General features: G+C 40.5%; 1 protein-coding gene across 6 annotated transcripts in view; it reads right to left on the reverse strand.

Annotated features, from left to right (window-relative positions):
* Nucleotides 1-26,369, reverse strand: part of RP1 (RP1 axonemal microtubule associated) — a 334,459-nt gene that overhangs the window by 73,902 nt on the left and 234,188 nt on the right. For all 6 annotated transcript variants that reach the window (XM_075920698.1, XM_075920699.1, XM_075920700.1 and 3 more), the window contains 7 exons: nt 22,691-22,904; nt 21,039-21,229; nt 16,331-16,541; nt 7,783-7,937; nt 4,892-4,970; nt 2,835-2,966; nt 2,503-2,684 (listed from right to left, as the gene is read on the reverse strand). In XM_075920698.1, coding sequence (XP_075776813.1) covers nt 2,503-2,684; nt 2,835-2,966; nt 4,892-4,970; nt 7,783-7,937; nt 16,331-16,541; nt 21,039-21,229; nt 22,691-22,904 — 1,164 coding nt within the window. The remainder of the gene's footprint in view (nt 1-2,502; nt 2,685-2,834; nt 2,967-4,891; nt 4,971-7,782; nt 7,938-16,330; nt 16,542-21,038; nt 21,230-22,690; nt 22,905-26,369) is intronic.

Consider the following 26,369-nt stretch of genomic DNA (forward strand, 5'->3'; position numbering starts at 1 on the left):
GCTGTCTGGTCCAATACCGGATACTTGGCAACCCTACTTCCTATCCTTGGCTCTTTTCCTTCCCCCTTTCCTTGCCTGGGGGGAGACCTTTTAAAGTGGCTGCAAGTGTTTAATTAGCCTATGGCTTCTAGCAAGTTCCAATTGATGCCAGATGCCTGCCTAATTATGCTGGACTTAAACTTTGGCCTTCTTTTACTCAGGGAAGAGAAAGCTGTTTACCCAAGCTCCAGGATATATTCCCTCCACCAGAGAATGGCAGATGGATAGTCTGGGTCTGTCACACTAGCAATTTTCCATGGGTCAAATGGCTTATTGAAATCCAAGTAAATTAGATCTATTGCATTTACTTTTTCTTCTCAAAATAAGAATACAGGTTGGTCTGGTAAGATCCACCTTTTGTAAAACTTCATTGTATTTTATTCCAATTATCATTATACCTTTAACTACTTTCTCTTTCAAAATTTGTTCCAAGCCCTTGCATATACCTGAGGTCAAAGTAATGGGCCTGTACTTTCCTGGATCACTTTATTTCCCTTTCTTAAATACACGTATTGTACTAGCAATTAGTCAGAGAGTATGACCAATGAGTTTATGGATTCATTTGTAATCACTGCTACTGGGTTTGCAATTTCATGTGCCAGTTCCTTTCAATTGGCCACATTTGGCAGACAGAATACTGGGCTGGATGGACCTTTGGTCTGACCCAGTATGGCTGTTCTTATGTCTAATATTCTTTGATAAAATTATCCAGGTCCCCAAATTTAGTCCCATTAAAGCCATTTAATTTTGACTTCTACCTTGGATGTCGTAATTTCTACTTCCATACCTTCATTTCTCTTAGTCACTCTGCAACTATCCCTTAGCTTATTACTCTTATTAAAAATGAGGCAAAGTATTCTTTTAAGTATTAGGTCATGGCTATGTTTTCTTTAATCTACACCCCATTTTCAGTGTCTAGCAATCCCACTTATTCCCTTGCTTTCTTTTTGTTTATATACCTATAGAACGTTTTACTATCGGTTTTAATTTCCTTCACACTTCACACTCTGCTTGGATTTTGTCAGTTTTCACTTACTCCTGCACTTTCTGATCTCCAGAAGAAGTTTTCCTTGCTGATTGTTCCCATCTTCCATTCATTGCGGGTTGCCTGCGCCATGGGTATAAGATGCAGAGGTAGGCAATGCCTTCCTGCATTCCCAAATTGCCCAGCTGGCCCTGCTCACACTTTGTTCCCAGGCCTACCACCACACAGGCTGGCTCCCCCAATCTCCTGGGACTGCCTGGGCTTCATCCCAACTGAGGCTGGGGCTGGGCACCTCTTCTGCTCCTGGAGCTGGGGAAGGCTTAGGCCAAACACCTCCCACTGGGGCGACGGGATTTGGCCTGCCCCTGAAGTGGGAGCTTGGCTCCCAGGGAGGCCTTTGGCAGTTGGTGTAGAGTCTCAGGCAGAAGGGATGGAGCTGGACACTTGCCTCCCACAATCCTGGGTTCACCCACTGCCCATGATCTACTTTCTCTTAATAACCTGTTTGAGATACCTGGCTATCCAGTTTGGCTTGCAACTCCTCCCTACAATTTATTTATTTTTCTTGGGATGCAGGCTTCACGTAGCTTCTGCAACTTTGACTTAAAATAGATCTCCATGGTCAAATCCTTGAGTTCTTCAGTCCAGTCCACTTTCCTAACTAATTCCCTTAATTTTTTAAGGTTTGCTCTTATGAAATCAAGAACTGTACTTGCACTCCTATTTTTGTTTAGCCTCCCATGAAGTTTAAACTGAATTGTCTCATGATCATGAAACCAAGGTTGTCCTCTATGACCAGTTTTTATAGGAGGTCCTCACTACTTACCAATACCAAATCCAATATGTCATCACCTTTGTTGGTTCAGCAATCATTTGATGAAGGAATCTATCAGTTATCACATCCAGGAATATTGACCCCTACCATTATTAGTAGTATTTGTCCTCCAATCTCTATTTGTGAAATTAAAGTATCCCAGGATGATATAATTTCCAGTGGTATTTATTTCATTTAAGATATTAAATAGGTCTCTATCCATACCCATATTGTATCTTAAGGGTCTGTAGCAGGACTCCAACTCCAACCACTATCTCAATGGAGCTTTTGTTAGCTTTCTTCTCCAAAGTGATTTTGACCCAAACAGAATCTGTTTTATCAATTTTATCACTGCTGTCTTTACAATTCACCTCATCATTAAAATACAATGTTACTTCACCTATACCTTTATTTCTGTCTTTCCAGAGCAGCACATAGCCTTCAATACCTGTACTCCAGTCATGACTACTATTATACCATATTTCTGTTATCCAATAATATCTGGTTTTTCTTCCTGTTTTCTTGGTGCATAGGAGATGTCAAAATATCAACTCTGAACAATAAAAAAATACGTGCGCGCAATCTGGCACATAGAAAACACAAAGTACCTTTCCAAGTTACACATTGTTAGGATTGGTATAAAACATAATAAAAAGAAACTAACCAAAAAAGGGTTATTTTTCAGATTCTGGACCTTCTGTGAAGCTGATTTCCCTTTTGTTCCAAACACAACAACTTGAATATTAAGAACTTTCTCTGGTACGTGAGTACAGTACACCCACATTTGCCATCGTCCTCTGCTTTTAGTGTCAAAGTATTTAACTGGATCAGATGTCATGGTAATTTCTATATTTAAAAGAAATACATATTCAGAATACATATATATGTAAAAGTCAACAGACAACATTATAATAATTTATAAATTGTAATGCGCTCAAAAGTTCTTAACCATGAAACACTAATTTGTATAACCAAAAAACATATTGCTAGTACTACCTTTAAGTGGAATGACTAGCTCTGTAAAATCTTTCTTTGAGTGTTTGCGGATCCAGTTATTGTGAGCAAAGATGTGAGTGGCAAAAGGGTAACTTTCTTCTTTTATAACAATTTTTTCCAAGAACCAGTCATCTGATTGAAACAAACAATATTATTAATTTATTGTACTTCGGTAACAACGATAAGCTCTACCTACACAGTCTGAAGTTTCTGATTTGAATGAGAATGCAGAGGGCTCAGCAAATCACCGGAGACATGCAACACCATCTAGATTTAGGGCCTTAGAGATTTCTTACTGATGACTGTAACTCTCAGAGATTGAGAGTTTTCTTCTCCTCCACAGGAGAAATATTACTTATCCGAGAATGCAATAAATAAATGAATGTTGCACTGTGATCACATGACATGACTTGTTTGGCAACATTGGCAGGAAACAAAAGAAAACTAACATAAAGAATATTTTAAAATAACCCTTTCTGGACTTTTTAATGAATATAACAATGAATTATACCAGGAATGGGGTATTATCATCAGCGCTTGAGGATTAGAAATGAGCAAGACAACAAATACATTTGAAAAGATTCAAAAAAATTGAGTAACAAATCTACACACATCCTCACTAAGATTGATGCTACTGGCTCCAGGCACTTAACTTGCACTTCGTCTTAATATGTCTGTTACCGCTAATCCTAAAGAGGAAGATTTTGGTGAAATCCTAGCGCTGCTTAAATTGATGGGTGTTATGCCTTTGGGGCCAGCTTTTCATTATTTGACTTCAAGCAATAAGGCAAATAACTCCCTGGTAGGATTTTTCCCATATAAATTACTTGAAACTCCATGAATTGGGACTCCTGAATTTTCCATATGGTCTTGCTCTCAATAGTGGGAATAAGGATGCTGAGCTGTGTTGGCCACCCTCAGAGATGATCTGCATCCTGTAGATTTCAGGAGAGCTGCAGAGCCCAGGGCTACCTGAATCTCCTCTCTGTATCTCCACATGGCCATTAGACCTAAATGGCACTCGGAGACCTGAAGCAGTCATAATCCCATAGGGTACGTCTACACTAGCTCGTTAGTTCTAATTAGGAGTGGAATAAGGAGTAACGGTAGTTCGAATTAGGATCTTTTCGGACTAAGGGGGACATGCAAATGAAGCCTGGGATATTTAAATCCTGGGCTTCATTTGCAACTCCACTTGCCCTAATTATCCTACCTAGCTCGAACTAACGAGCTAGTGTAGACATACCCATACTGTCTCCAGTTGTCACTCTCTACTCTGATGTGGTCAAAATATTATTTACTCTGAGAACTGGAGGGGAGTTGGGAGAAATGATGCTGCAGACAATGTGGCTTTCTCTGCCTGCCACCACACTTCACGTCCCCAAGACAATGAAGCACCAATGGATGGATTTCTATGGGAAACAAGGACAATATTGTCAAACCAGTGCTCTTCTTCTTCTGTGCCCCTCTGCTTACCTCGATGGATTAATCTTTGTTCCTTTCCCCTGGTGGCAGAGGAGGAAAGCATTTCACCCTGAGCGATTAATGGTTTATTTTATTCTTGATAAAATGTCCATAATTTTAAAAAACTGAAAAGTTTAAAAAGTCTGTGTGTGTTATAGGGGTGGGGAATAATATCCAAATGAAATGCAAATCACAAAGTTTTGCTGGGAAACAAAAATCTTTGCTGACTATAAAGGGAGAACCAAATATATCAAACAAGCCACTAATTGTAAAAGAAAAAAAACATGCCTCATAATTTTTAACTCTGTAATTCGCTGGATACTTTTTACGATTTTCCCTGAGCATTTAAGTGACACGAGATTATATACAGTCTAACAGAAACCAGAAAAGGTCCAGAAATTTCAATTTTTTTAACTAGATTCCAAAGAGAACAAATCTCATTGACATATGATCTTTAATTATCATTTTAACAGATGTTCTTCTGCATTTCTGACACCCATTGCATCTGATGATAATCAGTTTTATTACACTGTATTTGTTATAATACAATGCTATACATTCGAGGCATGGAGTTTATTTTTAAATTATTGTACCTTTTTTAAAACTTTTAAATCCAATAAGAACTTGATTCAACTTGCCAAGGTGAACTGCTTTGATTCTGAAAATGTCCACCTGCAATTTGAGAATAATTAAATTATTGTTTTTGCATTGTTAGGTATGTATTGGCTTTAATGACTCATGAATATACCTCTACATAAGTGGACACTGCTTTGTATACTAGTGCACTTTACTTTACCCCAGTCACGTCATTCCATTTCTTTCAAGTGCACAATAAAACAGTATGTGTAGTAACTGATGTTTCCAATGTCAGCGACTAGCATGACTTTTATGATGACTTTTATGATGAATACTATAGTTGATAAATTGTATTTTCAGACACTCTGATACTCAGCTTGATGTTCCAGTAAGATGCTCACTTCTACTAAGCTTGTAGGATGAAATAACTAAATTACCTCAGTTATGACTATTATAAGAATTGACATTGTCCCTATGTAATAATCTCCATCACATGAAAAAGTTTCTTAAGTAGCTTAGATTTGAGTGGTGAAATTATTAGTGATCTTAGTGGAGTCTTTTGATCTCCTTTTTAGGTATAAGATACACACACACACAATTATTGTTTTGTTTGTTTTTCTCATTCTTTTTTCAAACACTTCCCTTGACTCTGGTTATAGGCAGGAAAGCTGGGCACTCTGGTGCTTCTCTTGGAGATGTTGCTGCGAGCCTGGCTGCACTTTCTGTAGGCTGTCATCCGGGAGGTCCATCAGGGGCTGTCAGTATCCAGGAGGCCCTGTGGGAGAGCTTCTACCCTGAGGAGCACTAAGAGCCTCCCTGGTCTGCCCCACTAAGGGCTTGTGCCTCATTCCTCCCTCACGTCCTTCCACTTACCCCTCCCTAACCCCCCTTCCTGATGTCAAATAAAATACATGAACACAAACTCTCTTTATTTAACAAAACTGGGGGGGGGGGAATGAAACTCTGGTGAGACTGGGGAAAGGAGGTGGGAGAGGGGAGGGGGAAACCTGGGAGGAGGGATCTGGAAAGGGGAAGCAAGGAGAAGAAGGGGGAGGGGAAGCTCAGGGCTCAGGGTTGGGGGGTCTCGCTGGACCAACTTGATTGTCATGCAAACCTGCTCCTGGGTTCGCATGTGGCCTTTTGTGGCAAGGTTGGCAGCTATCCTGCCATAGATGGCTGTGTTCCTCTATCTAGTGCAGAGATCATGGACATGGGGGGCATCCCTTCCAATGGCAGGCTCCTGGCAGCTGGCAAACTGCTTCTGGAGAGTGGTGGAGGACTGGCTGTCAGTGGCTTGCTTGCTCATGTTTTGGGGCCACTGGGTCGGGGCAGTGACTGCTGGCTCTGGGCTGGCAGGCTTGGAGCTGGCATAGGCACTATGGCCAGTGTCTACCCCTTTAAGGGGTCCAGGGAGGGGAGGAGTGAGAGGAGTGTTCTTGGTTGAGGCTGGAGTGGCCACTAGGGCTCCTGGGAAGGCTGGAGGCCCCCTATTTCAAAATAAGTGTCTACACAGCACTTATTTCGAAATAACTATTTCAAATTTGGTGTTATTCCTCGTAGAATGAGGTTCATCAAATTTGAAATAAGCACTCTGCTATTTGGAATTAATTTTGAAATAGCAGTTTGGCTGTGTAGATGCTAGGAAAGTTATTTCATAATAACTTTGCTGTATAGACATACCCTAGGTGTGCAACGTACTCAACTGCAGGGGTGTGTCTAGACTACATGGCTCCATCGACGGAGCCATGTAGATAAGGCAGGATGACAAAGGGAAATGAAGAGGTGATTGAAATGATCGCCGCTTCATTTAAATCAAAATGGCCACCTTGCTGTGCCGATCAGCTGTTTGTCGGCACAGTGCGGCAGTCTAGACGGTAATCTGCCAACCCCAGATCCTGTAAGCCTCGTTTCCAGATCGGTTTTGCACTGATGAGTGAATGTCAAGATGTCTCCCATACATCTTTGCAAAGTGGCAATCATGGCAACTCCTGAATTTTGGTAAAGTGATTCTCTTCATCATGCGCTATGAGTACTCTTCTGGGTCACCTACAGTATCAAGTAAACTGAATCTGGATGATCAGGGTTCTGATTACAGAGGTAATGGAGCTATATTCATTGGTTCTTCATTTTCCAGTCTTCACCATTAATTCAGTACCACTCAGTGCTGTGGGGTGGTCAGCTGTTAAAAGCTTAGTAACAGAGAACATCCTTTGTAAAGTGATTTTACATTGATTTTTTTTTATTAAAAAATGTACCTATTTTTTGCAAACCTGCATTTGTATCAGACACTGAGGTGTAATGAGGCATCCGTAAGACTTGGGTCTGAATTTTTTTTACTATTCTCTTGCCAACAGTTGTTGAAGGATTTTTTCTGGAAAAGTTTTTAAAATTCTCAAAAACCAAGAATATTTTTGCAAGGTTTATAATGAATTTCTGAGTGGAGGGACAAAAAAGGAGAATTGGGTCTTGAGTGGGATATTTCCCTAATGATTACTTTTCAGTGATATTGAGAGGCAGGTGTTCATGATGGTTCAACAAACACACAATGCCATATTCATTTAAGCAGGCACATGACCAAGATATCTCATGGAAAAGCTATGCACTTCCACCTATGATGTATTTGGCCCCTAAGTCACTGCATCAAGGAGTTTGCAATCTAATTTTCTGAACAAAAATATGCCAGGAATTTAGCTACCTCTGTAGTGCAAGCTTATAGTGCAGAAGAGTAACCATATTCCATCCCAGAAATGGTTGACACATAGTAGTAGCAGGTGAAGGGATCTCAGTATGGAATATGCAGTCTAGTCAAAAGACTTTAACATCCTTTTGCATGAAAGGCTCTATGTAAATGTGAGGTATTAATAAGGAGACATTTACTATTTCAATTTTTTCCCCTCAGATCTTTTACCTGTCCTCGGGCAAAAGTGATGGGCCTGCTTCTTGAATTCTTAAGCCATCTTTTCCCAGAGTCTCCTCTCTCTCCTTGAATGCAAAGATAAGCCTCTCCACTCATATCTGCTTTCTTTATGTCTCCAGTGTGCACATGAATGGAGTATTCCACAACTAAAAGAAAATTTTAAAAACAGTCAGTATAAAAGGGAAATTCTCTATCATCTTGTCTCATAATTGGATTCCTTATAAAAACGCTTGGGTTCTAGTCTATTGTTTTATATGAGAGTCACTTACTATGTTCTTAAAAAAGGAAAATCACATTATCATAAAATTACATTCTAACAACTTTTAATTAGAGGAAAGGTCTGTATAGAATGCAGTTATACAGCTCCATAAATGTCCACACGTTTCATCTTTTTGTCAAATTATTATTATTTGTATTATGGTTGTAGTCAGAGGTTTCTACCAAGATCAGATTGTGCTCAGCACTGTACAAATATGCAGTAAGGTATGATGCTGCTCCAGGTACTTTACAATCTAAATATAAAAGACAGACACTGGGGGTGGGGGTATTGTCCCCATTTTAATGTAAGGAGAACTGTGCCACAGAAAGATTAAGACTCTGCCTACATTACAGAAATTTGCACATTTGTAATTTACTTAATATAATTATAGCACTATCAATATAGTTACATCCTTTTAGAGACTCCCTGCTCCATTGTAGGGTGGGTTTAAACCAGTGCATTTTAATCATGTAGATTAACAGAGTAAACTGAGCTGATATAAATGCTGTTTTACACCAGTACAAAACTCTACATCAGGGATTTGCTCTGATGAAACTGTGCTGTGACATCAATAGACATTTCTCTAATGCCAGTAGGTCCTAAGTGACTCACCCACCATAATATAGGCTGTAGCTAGGGCAACCAACACACTTTTTTGAGCCATCAGCAAAGTGGTGAGGCAATTTCAAGACCCCAGAAGGAGTGGAGCCTCGGGTGGAAGGGGCGCGGTTGGGGTCTAGCCTCCCCCAGCCAGCCTTTCAGGGCTGCCCAGGTGTGTGTTGCTCTTGGCTCTGGTGGCAATTTAAAAGGCCCGGGGCTCTGTCATCTACCACAGCAGCAACTGGGAGCCCAAGGCCCTTTTAAATCATTGGGCCCTGGGACAGCTGTTCCTTTCCTCCCATCAATGGGTCTATCTGCAGCAGAGCTTGGAAATAACCCTGATCTCCTGAGTCTCAGTCCAGTGCACTAACTACAACACATTCTTATTCTCTGCATAAATCCATGTTGGTGAATCCATAGAATGCAGCTTTCTTTTCCTCTGCATTCTTCCAGAAAATCAGCACTCTTGACTATTGTGTTCAGTAACCTACAGGATAACCTACACACATTCATTCTGGCCTCTTGAGTATCCAATTCCCCTATAAAAACCACTGCCCGTTTACATAGTCACCAGAGAGTCTTAGTTCTAATCCCTACGGCTCTATATTCCTATTTGCCTCTTCTGTATTTTTATGCATGTATCGTTATCATCTTGCACTGAAGCAAAGACTGCACAGTCACAAAATGGCTTAGATGAAAGAGGTGATCTGATTGTCTTAAGAGGCTTTCAACTCATCATTGAATCATAGGGCTGGAAGAGACCTCAGAAGGCTGTTGAGTCCAGCACCCTGCCCAAAGCAGGACCAATCCCAACTAAATCATCCCAGCCAGGACTTTGTCAAACTGGGACTTAAAAACCTCTAGGGATGGAGATTCCACCACCTTCCTAGGAAACCCATTCCAGTACTTCACCACCCTCCTAGTGAAATAGTTTTTCCTATTATTCAAGCTAGACAACCCCACTGCAACTTGAGACCATTGCTCATGTAACTATCCTCCAGTGGATACACATCAGGAGTATCAAGCTTCTTCATGCATGAGACCACAACACAATCTGAATGATCTTAAAGTTAGAGCACACTGATACATAATAGAAATGGCTAATTACAGTTTAAATCCTTTCAACTTCAGCTTTTTCCTTTAACCAAAGTACTCCTTTCTCTTTCTGCCTCATGAGAAGTGAGGATGGGTCTTCCAAACCAGTCCAGGTCTTCTAGTGAATTGTATTTGGCCAGAAAAGGAGTATACTGTTCTCCTAAGCCACACTATGGATTAAGAGAAATAGGGAGTCCCGTGTCTGTCAGGACTGCCAGAGAGCAGATCTTTGAAGATACAGTTGAGACCAATTTCCTTGCTCTACTAACAGTGGAACAGGGGCAGGGCCTGAAAGAACAGCTATGACCACAGCTGCCTTCTATAGCACAGGTCAGGGGAGAAGATCTGGGAGACTGCTACCACTATTCATTCCACCAGTAGTGCTGGTACAGATTTAGGAATGGAAGAATAAATAACTGGTTTGGGTACAGGAGGAGACACCTAGCTCAAGTGTTTCAGGCCAACAAGGGGATTTAGGCACATCAATCCTAATAATTCCAATGAGAATTGTTTGCCTAAACCTCATATTCAGCTCTGAAAATCTGAACCTTGGCTCCTGCTTACTACAGTTACTCTTATTTTGGAATGGGTGACAAGGGGAATCCATAAACAGAAGAAACAGCTGTTTCCTCTGCTCAGTATTTGACTATTAATTATTACTTGTATTAGGCCTAGAAACTGAAATCTTGGATCTGGACACCATTGTGCTAAACTCTGCAAAGACACAGAACAAAAAAAAACCCAAAACAAAAACAAAAACAAAACAAAACAAAACAAAAAAGCTGTTTTTAATTCTGATAGAACAACATCCTAAGGCAAAGTAAAATAACAGATCGGTGGCCAGCTCAGCTCCTTCTGCTTCAAAAGCATCAACTTGAACTGTACAAGAACTTGCTAGCTTTAGCAGTATGACACACAGATTCCTTTCAGAAAGGGAAGTGATATATTTGTTGTTAATTACTATTATAATATAAATAATAAGCCATTTTATATTGCAATAGTCACACTTTAGATTGTGGGTTCATCAACCGATCCACTTTGGTGTGTGGAAGGGCAAGTAATACTTTCCCATATAGAAAATCATGTATATAGCGCGCGCGCGCACACACACACACACACACACACACACACACACACACACACACACACGGATTATAAATAGCATTGGCTTTGACCTCAAAGACACACATAAGCCGAATGGGCCTATTCATTTGCACAAAATTATTCACAGGCAGAAAGTTATGCAGGGTTGAGCCTTTGCATTTTCTTTGGGTTGGAGCTCATGAGGCCTATAATCACACTATCTAGGTCATACGGGAGGAGCCAAACAGCCAGCACAGGCTGCCCCAGCACAAGAGCTGGCTCTAGCACTCGGAAGGCAGGATAACAGACACCCAGAGGTAGGTAGGTGAGGTGGGTTCTGGAGTGACCTAGGGGGATAAAGCATTTGCCTGGGGACCTGGGTTGGAGTCCCACATATCCTGAGAGCAGCCAAACAACCAACACAGGCTCCTCAGGGCTGGAGCCTGGGTCTAACACTTGGAAGGCAGGATAAACTGATGAGCTCCCATCTTATCACAATCATAGCTTACGGCCTGATTTTTCAGCAGTGCTGATTACCCACAATTTCAATCCAAGTCCATAGATCTATCAGCCTTGGATGTTTCAGCTCCCACTTATGCCAAAATCCTCATCACTCTTCTAGAAATCAGAGACACAACAGAATTTAAGTCCAGACTGCTATAGAACATAGAAGAATTATATTAAAATTCCCAGGAGTTCATGACGTCATCATTAGAACAAGTTTGTTGGATGAATGCATTTAAAAAGAAATATTCATCATAAAACTGGTCAAAATTTAACCAAACTACACATTTACTAAATAGACGTTCCTATGATATGTTCATGGAAGGTTTAGGAGTGATTGTTTAAAACACACAGTGAAAAATTAAGACACTACAAGCTAAAGCTGTCATTTATGCTCCTGCGTAGGTGATGGCAAAAGAGAGAAAAAAAGTGTTCTGCGAGATATTTATTTTTAAATTTTTCCTACAGCTCTTTTCACAAGCTGGTGCTATTCATATTGAGTGTTATAATAAAAAGGGCTGAATACAAATATTGTGACATTTTATACAGTCATTTTTCTAATCCCTTTAAAATATAAAAAGATTGTACCACTGAAAAAAGGCTTTTACAGGACAATTTTGCACACTGACTCAGTTTAACAAGTAAGAAGGGCTGTATGTATCCACACTGGTAACATTTATATACATGTTGCAACACATTTCTGTTAGGTGGAAACATCTTTGTTCCTCTTCATCATTTGACTAAAGAAGCCTCTTTTGTGAAAACTAACTTTCATTTAGCTATTTTGACTCCACCAACACTTTAAAAAAATTAGTCTAGATCTTAATCTACCATAGCACTTGCTATCAATGGGACTACTCGTACTTGAAGTTAAGAAGGTGCTTAAGTGCTTTTCTAAGTTGAGACCTAGTGTACTCTCTTGAAAGTGCCTAAATATTCTTTGGTGGTGTAAATCAAACTATCACTATTAAAGTCAATAAAGCTGCATTAATTTGCACCAGCTGAGGATCTGGCCCACACCTTTTAAGGCAAATGATTTGATATTTTGGAAGCAAGTTGGAAATAGAAAAACTAGGGTTTACCATGCAGGATTCTCTGGATCAGCAGAAACAAGGTATGTCACTGTTGTGAAGCACTAAGAGCCTACTCCTAATAACCTTGTTCATTAAAATACATCTACTGAAGTCAGTAGACCACTTGTTTGAATGAGGCAAGAAGGATTTTTTATTCATAGATTTCAAATCCAGAAGTTAATTTTGTGATTATCTAGTCTGATCTCACAAGCCATAGAACTTTCTCAAAATAATTCCTAGAGCACATCTTTTAGGAAACGTAACAGGCAATCTTGATTTATTACTTGCCAGTGATGGAGAATCCTTCGCAGCTCTTGGAAAATGGTTCCAATGGTTAGTTAACATTGCTGCTAAAAATTACTATTGATTTCCATAGACTACCTCTAAGATTTCCAAAGAGGTCCATACCTCCATTTGTAATTTTTGAAAAACAAATGAAAATGAAAAAAAAAATCAAAACCACTGAGGAGTTGTCCATTGCTTTCATGTGAAGGAGCACTGTGTAAAGAGATGGAAAGACAGAGCAAGGTAGGACTCTTAGAAGAATCCAATCCAATACTTGCATTGCCTCCCTGGTACAGAATGCACTCTGCACTCTTCAGGCTGCTGGCTCTCCTTCAGATCAAGGCACAACAGGACAAAGCAGGATTCCATATTGGATACTGAAACTCTGCATAGAATAGACTGGGCACAGAACCAACAACATATCCAGCTGTGGCTGGTGAGGTGACAAAGAAAACATGAACACAAAGTATAAATCTCTCTGATCTTTTGCAAGAGTTGGGTTAAATGTGTATATGGTGGGGAAAGTAGGTCTGAGATTGGATATTATGGAAAGACTGCCTCTGAGTAAAGATCACAAAGATGAGGATACTTTTTTCCTGGAAAAAAATCCCATGAAAAACAGTTGATTGTGGATGTGGGAACACTGATAGGGCCTGTATTTGAGTTAGTCAATTTGTCTTGACAATAAAAGTTGTCATATATTTTGGGGGTTATCTTTTAACTTTAACTTTTCTATCTAAATTAATCTTTCTATTTATGTTCTGTGGGGGGGAAGGGGAGGAACTTGGGCAATGGGACACAATGATTTGTTTTTAAAAGATTTCACCTATAATCACACTATCTAGGTCATATACAGGTCTCTCTCAGGCCATGAATGACTGTAATCAGATAAAACTCTAGAGCATCCTTGCCACCAGTAATTAAACTAGTGTGCAAAGAAAAATTTATTGTTTGTTAGAAAATTTACATTGATATAGTATTGTGATCCAGAAATATAAAACACTGTCCAAAACCAATATTTTCTCATATAGAAAATCATTTGTTTAGTGCGCGCACACACACTCACACACACATACACACACACACACAAAGAATATGAATAGCATTGGCTTTGACCTCAAAGACACACATAAGCCCAATGGTCCTATTCACTTGCATAAAATTATTCACATGCAGAAAGTTATGCAGGGTTGAGCCTTTGCATTTTCTTTGGGTTGGAGCTCATGAGGCCTATAATCACACTATCTAGGTCATATACAGAGTCTGGGCTTTACATGAATTTCCTAGAACAGAGGTGCTATTTGCAGCAGTGCCTGAGTTTCAGGAAATTACTCAAAAATCTGTTTTTCTTGGGAAAAATGTAAAAAAATTCCCACAGCTCTGTTTTCTCTCAGAAAACTAGGAAGTGAGTGGTAGGAAGTGGATGAAAATAGACACTCCATAAATGACATTTCTGCTTTAATCTTTCTTGGCATTAGCACATATGGGGATTTGTGGGTGTGTTTTAGGTACTCACAACAATTTTGATAAGCATTGGAATTTTGATTTTTTTTCACCTTGCTTCCTTTTACTCAGCTATTAGGTTGTGTCGACAGAGGCATGTAGATTAGACACATAGGCAAAGGCAAATGAAGCCGCGATTTAAATGATCGCGGCTTCATTTAAATTTACATGGCTGCCGCGCTGAGCCGACAAACAGCTGATCAGCTGTTTGTCTGCTCAGCGCGCTAGTCTGGACGCTCCCCTGCCGACATCAAAGCCCTTTGTCGGCAGCCCCATTATTCCTCGTGGGATGAGGTTTACCGGGGCTGCCGACAAAGGGCTTTGATGTTGGCAGGGGAGCGTCCAGACTAGCGCGCTGAGCGGACAAACAGCTGATCAGCTGTTTGTCGGCTCAGCGCGGCAGCCATGTAAATTTAAATGAAGCCGCGATCATTTAAATCGCGGCTTCATTTGCCTTTGCCAAAACAACAAATCTACATGGCTCCGTCGACGGAGCCATGTAGTTTAGACGTACCCTTAGAGACCTGAATTTTGTTCTTAGAACATGGGATAATTTCCCCATGATTCATGCTGATGATTGCAGTGTTAGGGCACATCTACACTACAGGACAAAGTCTAATTAAGATACACAACTTCAGTTACATTAATTTTGTAGCTGAAGTCAAAATAGCTTAACTATCGCTATTTTGGCACTATCTACCCTGCAGGAAGTTGAAAGGAAAAGCACTCTCCCTTTGACTTCCATTAGTCCTCATGAAAGCAGGGTTATTGGCATTGACTGGAGCGCCCCTCTCACTTCATATTAGTGCGTGTTAATTAGACCGCTAGTTCGAACCCTGGTAAATCGACAGCAGCAGCTTTGATTTTTTTTCTCTGTAGTGTAGACATACCCATAGTGCATCATCTTTTTCTTTCACCTTGAACTTGGAAGACCAAAAACTTTGGAAGAACATTTTGTGTGTGTGTGCGCGCGCGCGTGCGTGTGATTGGATAGAGGTTGGGTCTCCTAATCTCTCAATATTCTGAATACCAACATGCAGTTATTAAAAGAGTTTATTTGATTGTGTTTTCTTGAGTTTGCTTAAGTTCTGTTGGGAACAATATAGTTAAAAAACTACTTAGGATTTTAAATTTTCAGGTGGAATATTTTATCATCTCTTTCTGAGTGCAGAGAGACTTCCCATTTTTTTTCTAGTAACTTCTGTTTAGTCAATAAAACATCACCTCTACTGTAGTCTCAGTCAATAAACCTCTTCTCTGTTGCTAATAGTTTCAGTACGTGATCTGTACTATCCCTATCACTTCTCTTCATTCTAATGAATTGGATAGATGGGAAGCTTTTTCTTAAATGGTTCTGGATGAAAACTATCAATATGCAACAGGCTGCTCTTATTCGTATTTTCTGAAGTAATAATCATCTTGTCATGTTTGTGACACCATATATGTAAATAATTTGCTTGAGTTACTATTTGAACAATTTGCAGAATAACTCAACTTGTGCAAATTAATATCTTTCTTTTTTGCTGTAGTAATATTTGCTGCATGGTAAATTCCTCGTGAACATCAATACAATAATAACTAAGGCAACTGAAATTCCTGAATAGCTCTATGCTAACTGACTATGGCAGATTTTTAAAAACCTTTTCCCTGACTATATTGGATCTTTACATAGCTGATATTCCTAAAAGAATAAACATTTCTATGTAAGTAATTCCTTATTTATAGAAAGGCTAGGTTAATATCATACGCTATATAATACATCATACATTTATTCAGTGATTCGTTATGACCTATTTTACTTTGCAGGATCAATACTTCTACTTAAAAAAACCCCAATGCTACATACTAGCATCTGCTTGATATAATAGGAAAGAGACTGAAATCTTATATCAACAACGTATGTTTAATTTGGTGTCAGCTATTGTAAAACATGCCCCAAGACTGACTTCACTGAACTGACTTCCTTTGCATGGAAAAGAAACATTGTCTTCTCTTGCTTTTGATGGACATCTATCACATTACAGTCTTAGACAAAATCCTTGTCTTGGAAACCTGCCCGTAGCATGTAGTGCAATCAACATCGGATGCATCCAAGGACAGAAACTGACCCCCAGTGAAGAAAAAGAGTTTAAATTACCAGGCAAAGGATCCTGGTGTGCACAGAGAGCTGGCAGTTCCACACATTTGTCTTCATTAGGGTTGAACGAGCAATCAAATGCTAACCACATCTCCTGGTTTGTGCCTGTGTGCTTCATATGCAGTAAGTCTAAGTGCCACGGCTGACTTAAGTTGGTGTGGGGGCCAGTTACCTGAATCTTGTATATTGAGCCAATCTCCAACAGTTCATCCTAGGTGACAAAAAGAGAAGTCAAAGACAGTGCCAGATCTAATGTTAGATGTAATCATTTAACCAATCTCAGAAATTAGAAGATTTCAGCAGTTTTATAATTGTTACTTTCAGAGGGAAGGGGTAACGCAATGCGAAATTGATTTGCTAACTGCACAAGCTGAATGATTCTCTAGAGTTTTAAATAGCAGAGAATTGGTGACTTTTCTCATAAGAGTCACTGGGGAAAATTGCATACAGAACAAAATTAGATGCTATAATTCACAGTGATGCAGTGGACTGTTTGCAAACATTATTGATTAGAAAGTGAACAAATGGCTCATCCCAACTTGCTAACAATACAATAAAAAGCTCTAGTATTCTTTAAATTTGAGCAACCAGACCATGAATCCCATGGGGGGGAGGGGGGGGGGGGTTCCTGCAACATACAAGTGGGGAAGGAGCTGTACTTAATTTTGAATTTTAAAGTCAATTAATCTAACTTGGAGTAGACTATGTAGTTAGGGAAGCACATTAATTCATTTCTTTAAAGGGTTCTTAACATCTTCCATAGCATGGACCACATTTTAGTAAATAGATTGTCCTCTGGAGCCCTTCCCTTCGGATTCATGATTGAACAGATCACCTCAGCTTCCATTAGTGATTACATAACATCCCTGTGGCTATGCTACTGTATGGATAAGTAGCACTAGGAAATGCTTATGTGATTTGTACCTATGATTAAAGGCAATAAATCCTTTGTCCTTTTGAAGGAACAATAGGATAAGCACATTGTCTCTTTTCCTTTTGGTTTCATCACTACTTCCCATCTGTTTCCTCCACTCCCTCTTTGGCTCCCCTTCTTCCCCTTTTTACAAAAGGTGCCCTGAGCTAAGGATGTTAAGGACTAGTCAACTATGTGATAAGAAAATGCTTATCAAATAGTCAGTCGACAAGTCAATTCCCCCCCTTGTTGCCTCTATCAGATAGAGGCAGTAAAGGGTAGGGGGGTAGAGAGGGTATTTCAAAGTGGCAGTGCTGCACAAATGCTTATCGAAAGCATGGGTGCTACAGCTTTGAAATGTGGAGGCAGCGTTTCAAATGGGCAATGCTGCACATCTGATCCCGGGCTCAGCTGTGCAGCACTGCCTCTTTCAAATGCCAAGGTGGTGTTTCAAAATGGCAGTACCACGTGGAGCCCAGGGTCAGATGAGGACTTCCCAGCTGATCCCAGGCTCTGTGCAGCATTTCCACGGAACCCAGGATCAGCTGGAAAGTCCCCACCTGATCCCGGGTTCCGCGGAAATGCTGCACAGAGCCTGGGATCAGTTGGGGAGTCCCCAGCTGACCCTGGCTCCACGCGGTATTTCAAATGCCAGCGCAACATGGAGCCTGGGGTCAGTGGGGGACTCTTGTACATTTCAAAGGCGGAAATGCCTATCAACTAGTCGAGCAGTCGATGGAAATTCCATCGACTATTCGACTAGTAAATTAACTGATTTTTAACATCCTTACCCTAAATATGCTGCTCGGTTACCTCATTCTCTTTACCTTGGTTGAGCATCTCTGCTTTCATACCCCTTTTTAGGTAGCAAAGGGTCCCTAGTGGAGACAACTAGACTTGCTCCCCCTTGTTTCTAGCTCCTATCCACAATCTTCAGGTGCCTGTAGAAGCAGTTGGGAGCAAGGAGAAGCAGCAGCAAGTGAAATATGATGTACTTGCTTTCTATTGATCACCAGCAAGTGCTCCATAACCACAGTTTGAGAACTTTTGCTCACTTGCTGTGCTATCCAAATTAGACCAAAATGGCAGTTCTATCAGCCAAAAAGGCAGTTCATTCAATGTGGCACTGTACATTATCTTCATATTATCCATTGAGGAAATCAGAATATAACCCCTTGGCCAAAGCAGTTAACCAATATTTGGGGCCTTCCTGGGTTATTTCCATCAGTAAGAGAAACTGATGATAGATTCAGGTAGAATCTTTGGTAGAAATGCTCTTTATTTCTAAAGAGCGTACACGATGTTCTGCTGCCCTGAGCACCATAGACACAAACATCACAGGACCATTTCCTTGCTCACAGATCCAAGTCAGTCCTGTGCCCAAAAAGAAACTCTCCTTTGGCTTCCTTCTAGGGCTACACTTCCCAGGCCTTTCCTAGCTCTCTGATCTCGACTGCTTGTGGCACCCACAGCTCCACCAATCAATGTCCTAGCCCCACAAGTCTCAGAAAACCCCCTCTTATTGTCCCTGAATTAGCTCTTGCTCAGGTCTTCCCAGAAGTCAAATGCCTTGGCCAATGGTTTATATTGTTTCAGCTATCTCTGAATAAAGGGTTATTCAATTGCTCCCTTTTTTAACCTGAATGAAAGGTGATTAGCATACCTCTGAGCTTCAGTGAGGTCTACGATTACTGACAGATCAAAGACATGCATACTGGCAGCCACCAATACTCTCCAGCATATATAATCTTTATCCATGGTGTCCAATCAGCTCTGAAGCAGTAATCACAATAGTTCTCTCTATAGAGAACTAGCCACACTCAACCGGCCAAATAGCCACTAGACACCACAGATTTATGCTTTTGGTAGTTAGCCCACCAATAAGTTACTTCAAAATGTCCTGCGTTTGACACACAGATTGGGATAAGAAGCATTAGGCTGCTATGGTTAGATGTGTTGAGTGCACCATGGAAAATTGTTAGTACCTATATACATTACAGGGCAGTAGACAAGAATGAAATATTTCAATATTTCAGATTTTTTATATTAAATCTGTAAGAAGTCCTTTATCATCCATCTGATAAAGTGGAGATATTTTTAGTTTTACAACTATAGTGAGTGTGCTGCCTATTTAACAAGATGATGAGAAAGGGCTTGTTGTTGCTGAGGACCAGGTGTGACCTTTCTGGGCAGCTGCGATCCCCAGACAACTGCCTGAAGATAAGGGGGACCCTTGTGACAAGTGAGCTGGTGACTAAGAACCTCAGCCCAGCTTCTCAGTCAGCTGTGCCTAGTCAATAGCAGGTCAAAGAGCTTCAGGAGAGAGGATACCCCTGATCTGACCAGCTGGTTCTAGCCAAAGGGGAAGAAAAGAGACTCTAGTGACCTGTTTACATGGAACAAAGACAAAAAAATAGGAGCAGCTGTTGAGGCCGGTGATGTCTACTGCTCTGCTGGAAGGAGGGGGCTTCTGCATTGGGAAGGGAGAGAAGCCAGAGCCTACCTGGATTCAGGAGAGACTTATACGTATTGCTATGAGAGAGGCCAGGCCTGAGGGAGCTTGGAGTTCCAATGGTGAGTTCAGAGGCTCAATAAGACCTCCTATTTTACCTGGCTGAGAATCACTCCAGTCTAGAGAACAGGGTTGCATTATTCCATCTGGGAGTGAGGACCTCAGGGTCTAAAGTGAGCGGATTCTCTGAGGGCACCCCTGGAAAGAGGTAGACATACTCAAATCTCAGAGAGGTGTGGTTCCAGGAAGCAAAGTAGCTTTCCCTCCGAGAGTAAGTGGACCCCAAGAAGGGCTGTCGCTGAGAAGGGGGTTCCCCCAGAGACCTTCCAGGGCCAAGAGTCCATGACAGCCCACAGTAGAGATTCTTTCCCCTCCTTTATGTCCAAATGTGGAGCTACTCCACTTCTGGGTCTGCTTCATCAGTGTTCATTTTAATTACTGTTCCACTTCCCACTGTGTGCATAACACAGACAGAGCAAAGTGGAGTGTCGGTAAGTGCTATAGGAACAGGAATAGGCCCCCCCTCCCCAATCAGAGAAGAAAGTATAATTCCCAAAAAGAAGTGAGGATGTGGATAACAAGAGGGTCCCTGCTGTGCTGATGTTTTAATTAGTTGGGAAGCAGAGGGTAAGGAGACAGAAAGAGAGGGGGAAAGGGTGAAGAGTGGCACAAGGGAGGAAGGAGTAGGACACTAAGGGGAGAACAAGGAAGTGGTAAAGGGAAAAAAAGAGGAGAAAGCAGATGGGAACAGAAAGCAAAAGACGCAAGGGAGTGGGATGGGTGTGAATACAGGATGAAGAGAGAACACAGTTAGGAAGGAGAAACATAGTAGAAGGGCGGAAGAATTGGATCATGACGTAAAGAAGAAGGGAAAAGGACGTTTTACCCTATCATACTTTGACCCCAGAAAAGTCACCTGGTATTTCTGACTTTAAATATCATTTTTGTAGACAAAGTACCACATTTTCAAAAGGGCCTCAAACTGACTTGTGTATCTGTGCCTGCAGTCTGACATGCACAACCCTGTGCACTGGCAAAGCATAGAATGTTCTCATGGAAACACCCAATGTGTGCAAATCAGACAGGATTTGTTAGTGAAAATGCCATTGCATGTGTGCAAATCCTGTCATTTGTAGACAAAAATGACTGTGCACACCAATTCTGACAGGTTTAGAAATCATGTTGGAAACGTGGCCCAATTAAAATATTTTTACAGGAATTAAAAGGCTTATTAAGTACATGATTCCTAGAAGTTTTCTGGCAATACAGAAAGGTTGAATTACTTTGATTTGAGTTGCTTTTCCTGTAATTTGAAGTGCCAACTCTTTGTGATTCAGGTCTCCATAAAAGATGAAAGAAAGGTGTATTGAATCCATTTCAGTGTTGACGTCAGATCCAATGATGTCCATTTTCCACAGACCTGAGGACTGCATGTTGATTTGAGGCAGTTTAGGACTAGAAATCAATCTTTTACCTTTAAAAAATGATCAAACAGAAAGAGGAAAGAAGACAGCATGAGCGGAAGGCATAATATATTAGGACTATAGGCTTTACAGTACACAAACACAGCTGTATTTGCCGGTTATATTGTATCTATGGCAACAGTTCACTAAGAACAACACATCAATACCTTTAATGCATTTTTCCACCAAGAATTTAACCTTAATGTTCTTTTGTGTTTCAAACTTTAGATTTGCAGATTTTTTTCTGTATGTCAAGTTGTTTTTACTATTCTTTTAAGAACTAATTATAAAACATGCAGCCTCCTTCATAACCCTAATTTACTGTTTTGACAGAAATAATCAGTGTCACAATTCACTATCTCATCTATATCACTTATCTCATTAAGAAACAACAGTAGTCTGAAGCATATCAGCACTTGGTATATAGCAAATAACATCAATGAAATTCCCCCTCACAATCATACAGTAAATAAAAGTATGTTGTATAATACTGAGGGGTGAACATTTAAAAAATGTGCTCCAAATCCACATTAGTCAGATCCTCATAAAGCAATGTTAAAAACCCTCTGAATGATTCCAGGTCTGCTACATTTGGATCTTTAATTTTGGAATCTGTTTAAACAATTCTATGTAAACAACATCCTTTGTGTTTTTAAGCAATCCTATGATGTGATATGATAAATAACAGCACACAGAGAAATCTACCGATAATGGATCTAGCAAACTATATGATGGGTTCTAAGTAAACCTAATATGGGCTCTTTGCTTTTCACTTTTTTTTTAAACTCACTGATTTCACTTGGCAATTCATTTCTGTTGGTGTAACTATCTTCTCAGCATTGTTTTTATAAAGTACAACGGCCGATTATAGCAGTCTTCTTTCTTCTTATTTTTAAATGAGACTGATGAATTTGACGTTTTGTTTGGAAGTGAGAGGCTGTGCACAGATGAAACTGTGAGCACCTCCCAATACCTTTTTGCCACATGTACCAAGGGTTTGACATGCAGTTCTGCTGCAATGATGGGCTTGAGCCAAGCCAAGTGACAGCAGTACTCAAACAAGCCCACAAATAAGAATTAAGCTGAGACCACTAAACAAACTTTTCCCTAGACTAGAAAGCATCTCCCAACAGGTAGAAAACTAGTGCATTAAAACTCTCCGGTAAGCCACTTATCCCCATGAGGCTGCTTCTCACATTCTAATCCCCCATTAAATCATTAATTGTAACATGCTAAATTAAATTTAGAGGACCAATGCTTTATGCACTGTGTATTATACAGCATTAAATTATATGATCTCTGACCTTACCAGTGTGTGGCCTTGCTATTCTAGTAAAATCATGCTGAAAATTTGTGATGTTTATGGCCAAATAAAGAAACTCTAGCAACTTTAAAGACCTACAGCCAAATTAACATGTGATGTAAGCAGATGGAACTCTCATTGAATTCAGTCTGGTTGCAGAAGGACCTACCTATTGTTGTAATCTCACAAACAGTCTCACATATTCCCAGATGAGTATCAAGCCAGTTCCAACATGGAAAGATCCATTCTTCATCTGAGTCCTCTGATTCCTTGATTGTTATCATCTTGAGATACATTCCAGCCCCATATCCTTCTCCATCATGTCCTACAACTACCTTTTGCAAATGGCTTAGGGAAACGGCCTCTATTAGAAATGAATCTATCTGCAAAAAGGAGAAATATATTGAAAATCAGCAAAAATGGTTTTCTCTTTCAACACATGCACGTGCATGTGCACATACACAAACACAGTGTAAATGCAAAATATAATAACTAGAGATTAATTTAAACCAAAAGCTTGGATCTCAATATGCCAGAACTTAAGGCTAAACTAGCCTATATATCCACTCTGAGAAACCTGCTAACTGGCTGTTCCAGTTTGTTTATTTACCGGTGTCGCAACCACAGAGCCTCATGGCTCCCATTGACTCCGGTTCGCCATTTTCAGCCAAGGGAAGTGGCGAGGGCCAGGCTGCTGCTTCCCGTGGCTCCGCTTGGCTGCAAACACTGAACCGGAGCTAATGGGAGCCATGAGGTTCTGTGGCTGCACAGCCTGTAAATAAACAAACCGGAGTGGTCAGTTAGCTGGTTTCTCAGAGTGGATCAGTGATAAACTCTGACCTAGCTCAAAATCAGGGTGTGAACTTCCTGGCTGGCTTATATCTATAATGGGTAAAAAGGAAATCCCGTGTTTGAACAGCAAATTTCTGTTCTCGATTAGATTCCAAACACTTACATCTCAGATCCATCGTTAGTAATAACTGCAGGTTCATTTGATCTTTGGCTCGTGTGGGCCATTCATCAGTCATTTTAAATTATTCTACAATGTGCTTCTGGATACCAAAATATTACAAGAAGCTCTTGGTTCTGACATACTCATTGTGAATTTCTGTCTTTCAATCTATTATGCAAATATGCACTAGTATACCAGAGGGAAGTTAACATTTTAGAAAAAAAACCATGTTCATTGGGAGAGAAGGTTTTCTATGATCCTGAGATCTCTCTTAGAAAGCAGACATGCCTACATGTTTTCTGTGGAACATGAGAAGAAAGGAGGGAAAAGAAGACTGAAAAGTACAGGAGGGAGAGAGTTGGAGAGAGAGACACACACAAGCAAAGATGAAAGAGAAGAATGGGAAAAATCAAGAAAGAAGAGGAACAGAATGGACAGAGCAATGGGGAAGGAAAGACAAAGGGAAAGAGAAGGAAAAGAGGACAATGGGGATAAAGGAGTCAAAAGAGGAAATTTAATGCAGCACAAAAATTCACAGACAACTTGGTGCAATGCATCCTACTCGTTTTATAACAACCCTGTCTGTTTTGTACTCTACCCAAATGAGGGCCCTCTGGGCCCCAGTGTGGTTAACAATGGTCAATAAATTTTCATTAGCTACAATGAACTGGTGGCAGCCTCTCAGTATTGAATCCAGTTGAACACAATAGTTTTAACAATAACAATGGTTCAGATAATAATGATAAAAATAGACTTATGCATTACGGGATGCTAATAAATAAAAACTTCAAGACACTTATATTAGCAAACAGCTGTGTGAAGAACAATTTTGTGGTTGCCAAAGTGCTATAGAATGTCAGAGCTGTTTTTGTATAAAATACACAGTTTATCGTTCACTAATATTAAACATGGTTTCAGCTGATAAAATAGCCATTTACTAGAATTCCAGAATTAACAGGCTCTTAATTAAGGCAATACTGGAAAAAATCTGCACGAGAAGAAAGAGTTACTCACCCTATGCAGTAACTGGAGTTCTTTGAGATGTATGTCCCTGTGAGTGTGCCACTTCAGGCTGTGCATGTGCCGCTCCAGCCCTTGATGGGAGATTTCTAACTAGCAGCAATAATGGATAAGCTCCTGAGCCAACATGACCTATGCCCAGGAGCCCTGGCTAATTGGGGAGAACCAGAAAAATGGGTGCCTCTGTGTCCTGACCCTGTTACCCAGCTGGAACACCAGGCGTGTGGGCTAAATATGGCTTCATGAGCATCAGATATTTCTTTACCTAGGCACTTCCGAGGGAACAACCAGAGCAGGGGATAAGGATGGTGGATAATAGAGCACTCATAGGGACAAACATCTTGAATAACTATTTACTGGATAGGATGAGTAACTCTTCCTTTCTTTTTTTTTCAAGTAGTGTCCCCCCTTCACTTTTGTTCTGAGCAGTATTCCTGGGAGAAGGAGGAGGTAGCTTTGGAACAGGGTCCAGAACTGAAGCAAGTACTGCACATACAAGTGCTGCATCAGATCTGATGGGACAAAACAGGACTTAATGCTTTCAAACTGTATGGATTGAAATATAAGCAGTGGCTCTACATATCTCACTTACTGGAATGGTCTTCAAAAATGCAGTAGATGTTGCCTGTGATCTGGCTGAATGTGCTCTCATCCCTATAGGCTGAGCACCTGCAGAGTCCTAACAGGTAGAGATAAAACCCTTTTTCAAAAGTCTCTGAGAAGAGATAAGAATCCACTTAGATCTATTTGCAAAAGAGATGAAAAGTCTAAGCAATCTCCTAAACTGTTAGTCCTAGCCAGGTGGAAGGCCAAAGCTCTTCTAAACATCCAGGATATGAAAATAGGATTCCTGCTGAGAACTATGAGATTTTAGAAAAAAATACCAGTAGATGGCTAGAATAGTTAAGATGAAGATCATTTGATAGGAACTTAGGATGTGGAACTTTAATGATCTTTTCATAAAGAACATTGTAAAGAGGTGAAGGAGAGAGATCTGCCATCAAGACTGCAGTCTCTCTGACCCTAGGAACTGACATGATTGCAACTAAGAAGGACATCTTCACTGATGAATGAAATAGGACAGTTCACCATTGGCTTGAATAGAGGTTTTATTAAGTGATTGAAAATCAGGTTGAAATCCTAAATTAGAGTCAGAGTCTAATGTGGGGGAAGAGATTACCCAGACCCTTAATAAATCTGGATGATTTCAGGTGAGCAAAAATGAAGAGTCCTTTGAGTGGGGGATGAACGGCTGGCACTGTGGCTGAACTGATAGATAACCCAGATATCGTTAGATATCTAGGATGAGAGAAAAAGGAACCAGTTCAGGGCAGAGGTAGCAATAACCAAACCAATGGATAGATCTCTTGCATTTTGGTAGGTAAATAGTGGGGGTTTATGTTTGTCTCCTGTTTAATAACACCTGTTGCATACCCATAGAGCAGGAAGCCTCTGTTCCCAAGAACCAACAAGGAGCCACACCCAGAGACAAGAGATGAAGGAATTTGATTGATGGTTGCACACTGAGTTGAAACAGGTAACAGTATCAATATTGTCTTGGATAGGCATGTGCTATGAGGAGGATTCTGACTTTATTCTACCAGATCTTATTCAGCCCCCTTAGAATTAGAGGTGTTGGGGGAAGGGACTAGAACATACTTCAACAGTAGAAGGAAGGTATCCCAGGAGCGTAGTGACATAGATTCCTCCTCAAACAGAATAGAAGGTACTCCCTACTCTCTGAAATGGCATAAAGGATCAATCTCTGGTAGGCCTCATCTCTGGGGCATGCTATGGACAACTTGGGTGTCTAGGTTCCATTCATAGGAGAAGGAGAAATGTCTGCAGAGGGCATTGGCTGTGGTGTTCTGAATGC

Source organism: Pelodiscus sinensis, chromosome 2 (genome assembly GCF_049634645.1).
Source record: "Pelodiscus sinensis isolate JC-2024 chromosome 2, ASM4963464v1, whole genome shotgun sequence".
NCBI lineage: Eukaryota > Metazoa > Chordata > Testudines > Trionychidae > Pelodiscus > Pelodiscus sinensis.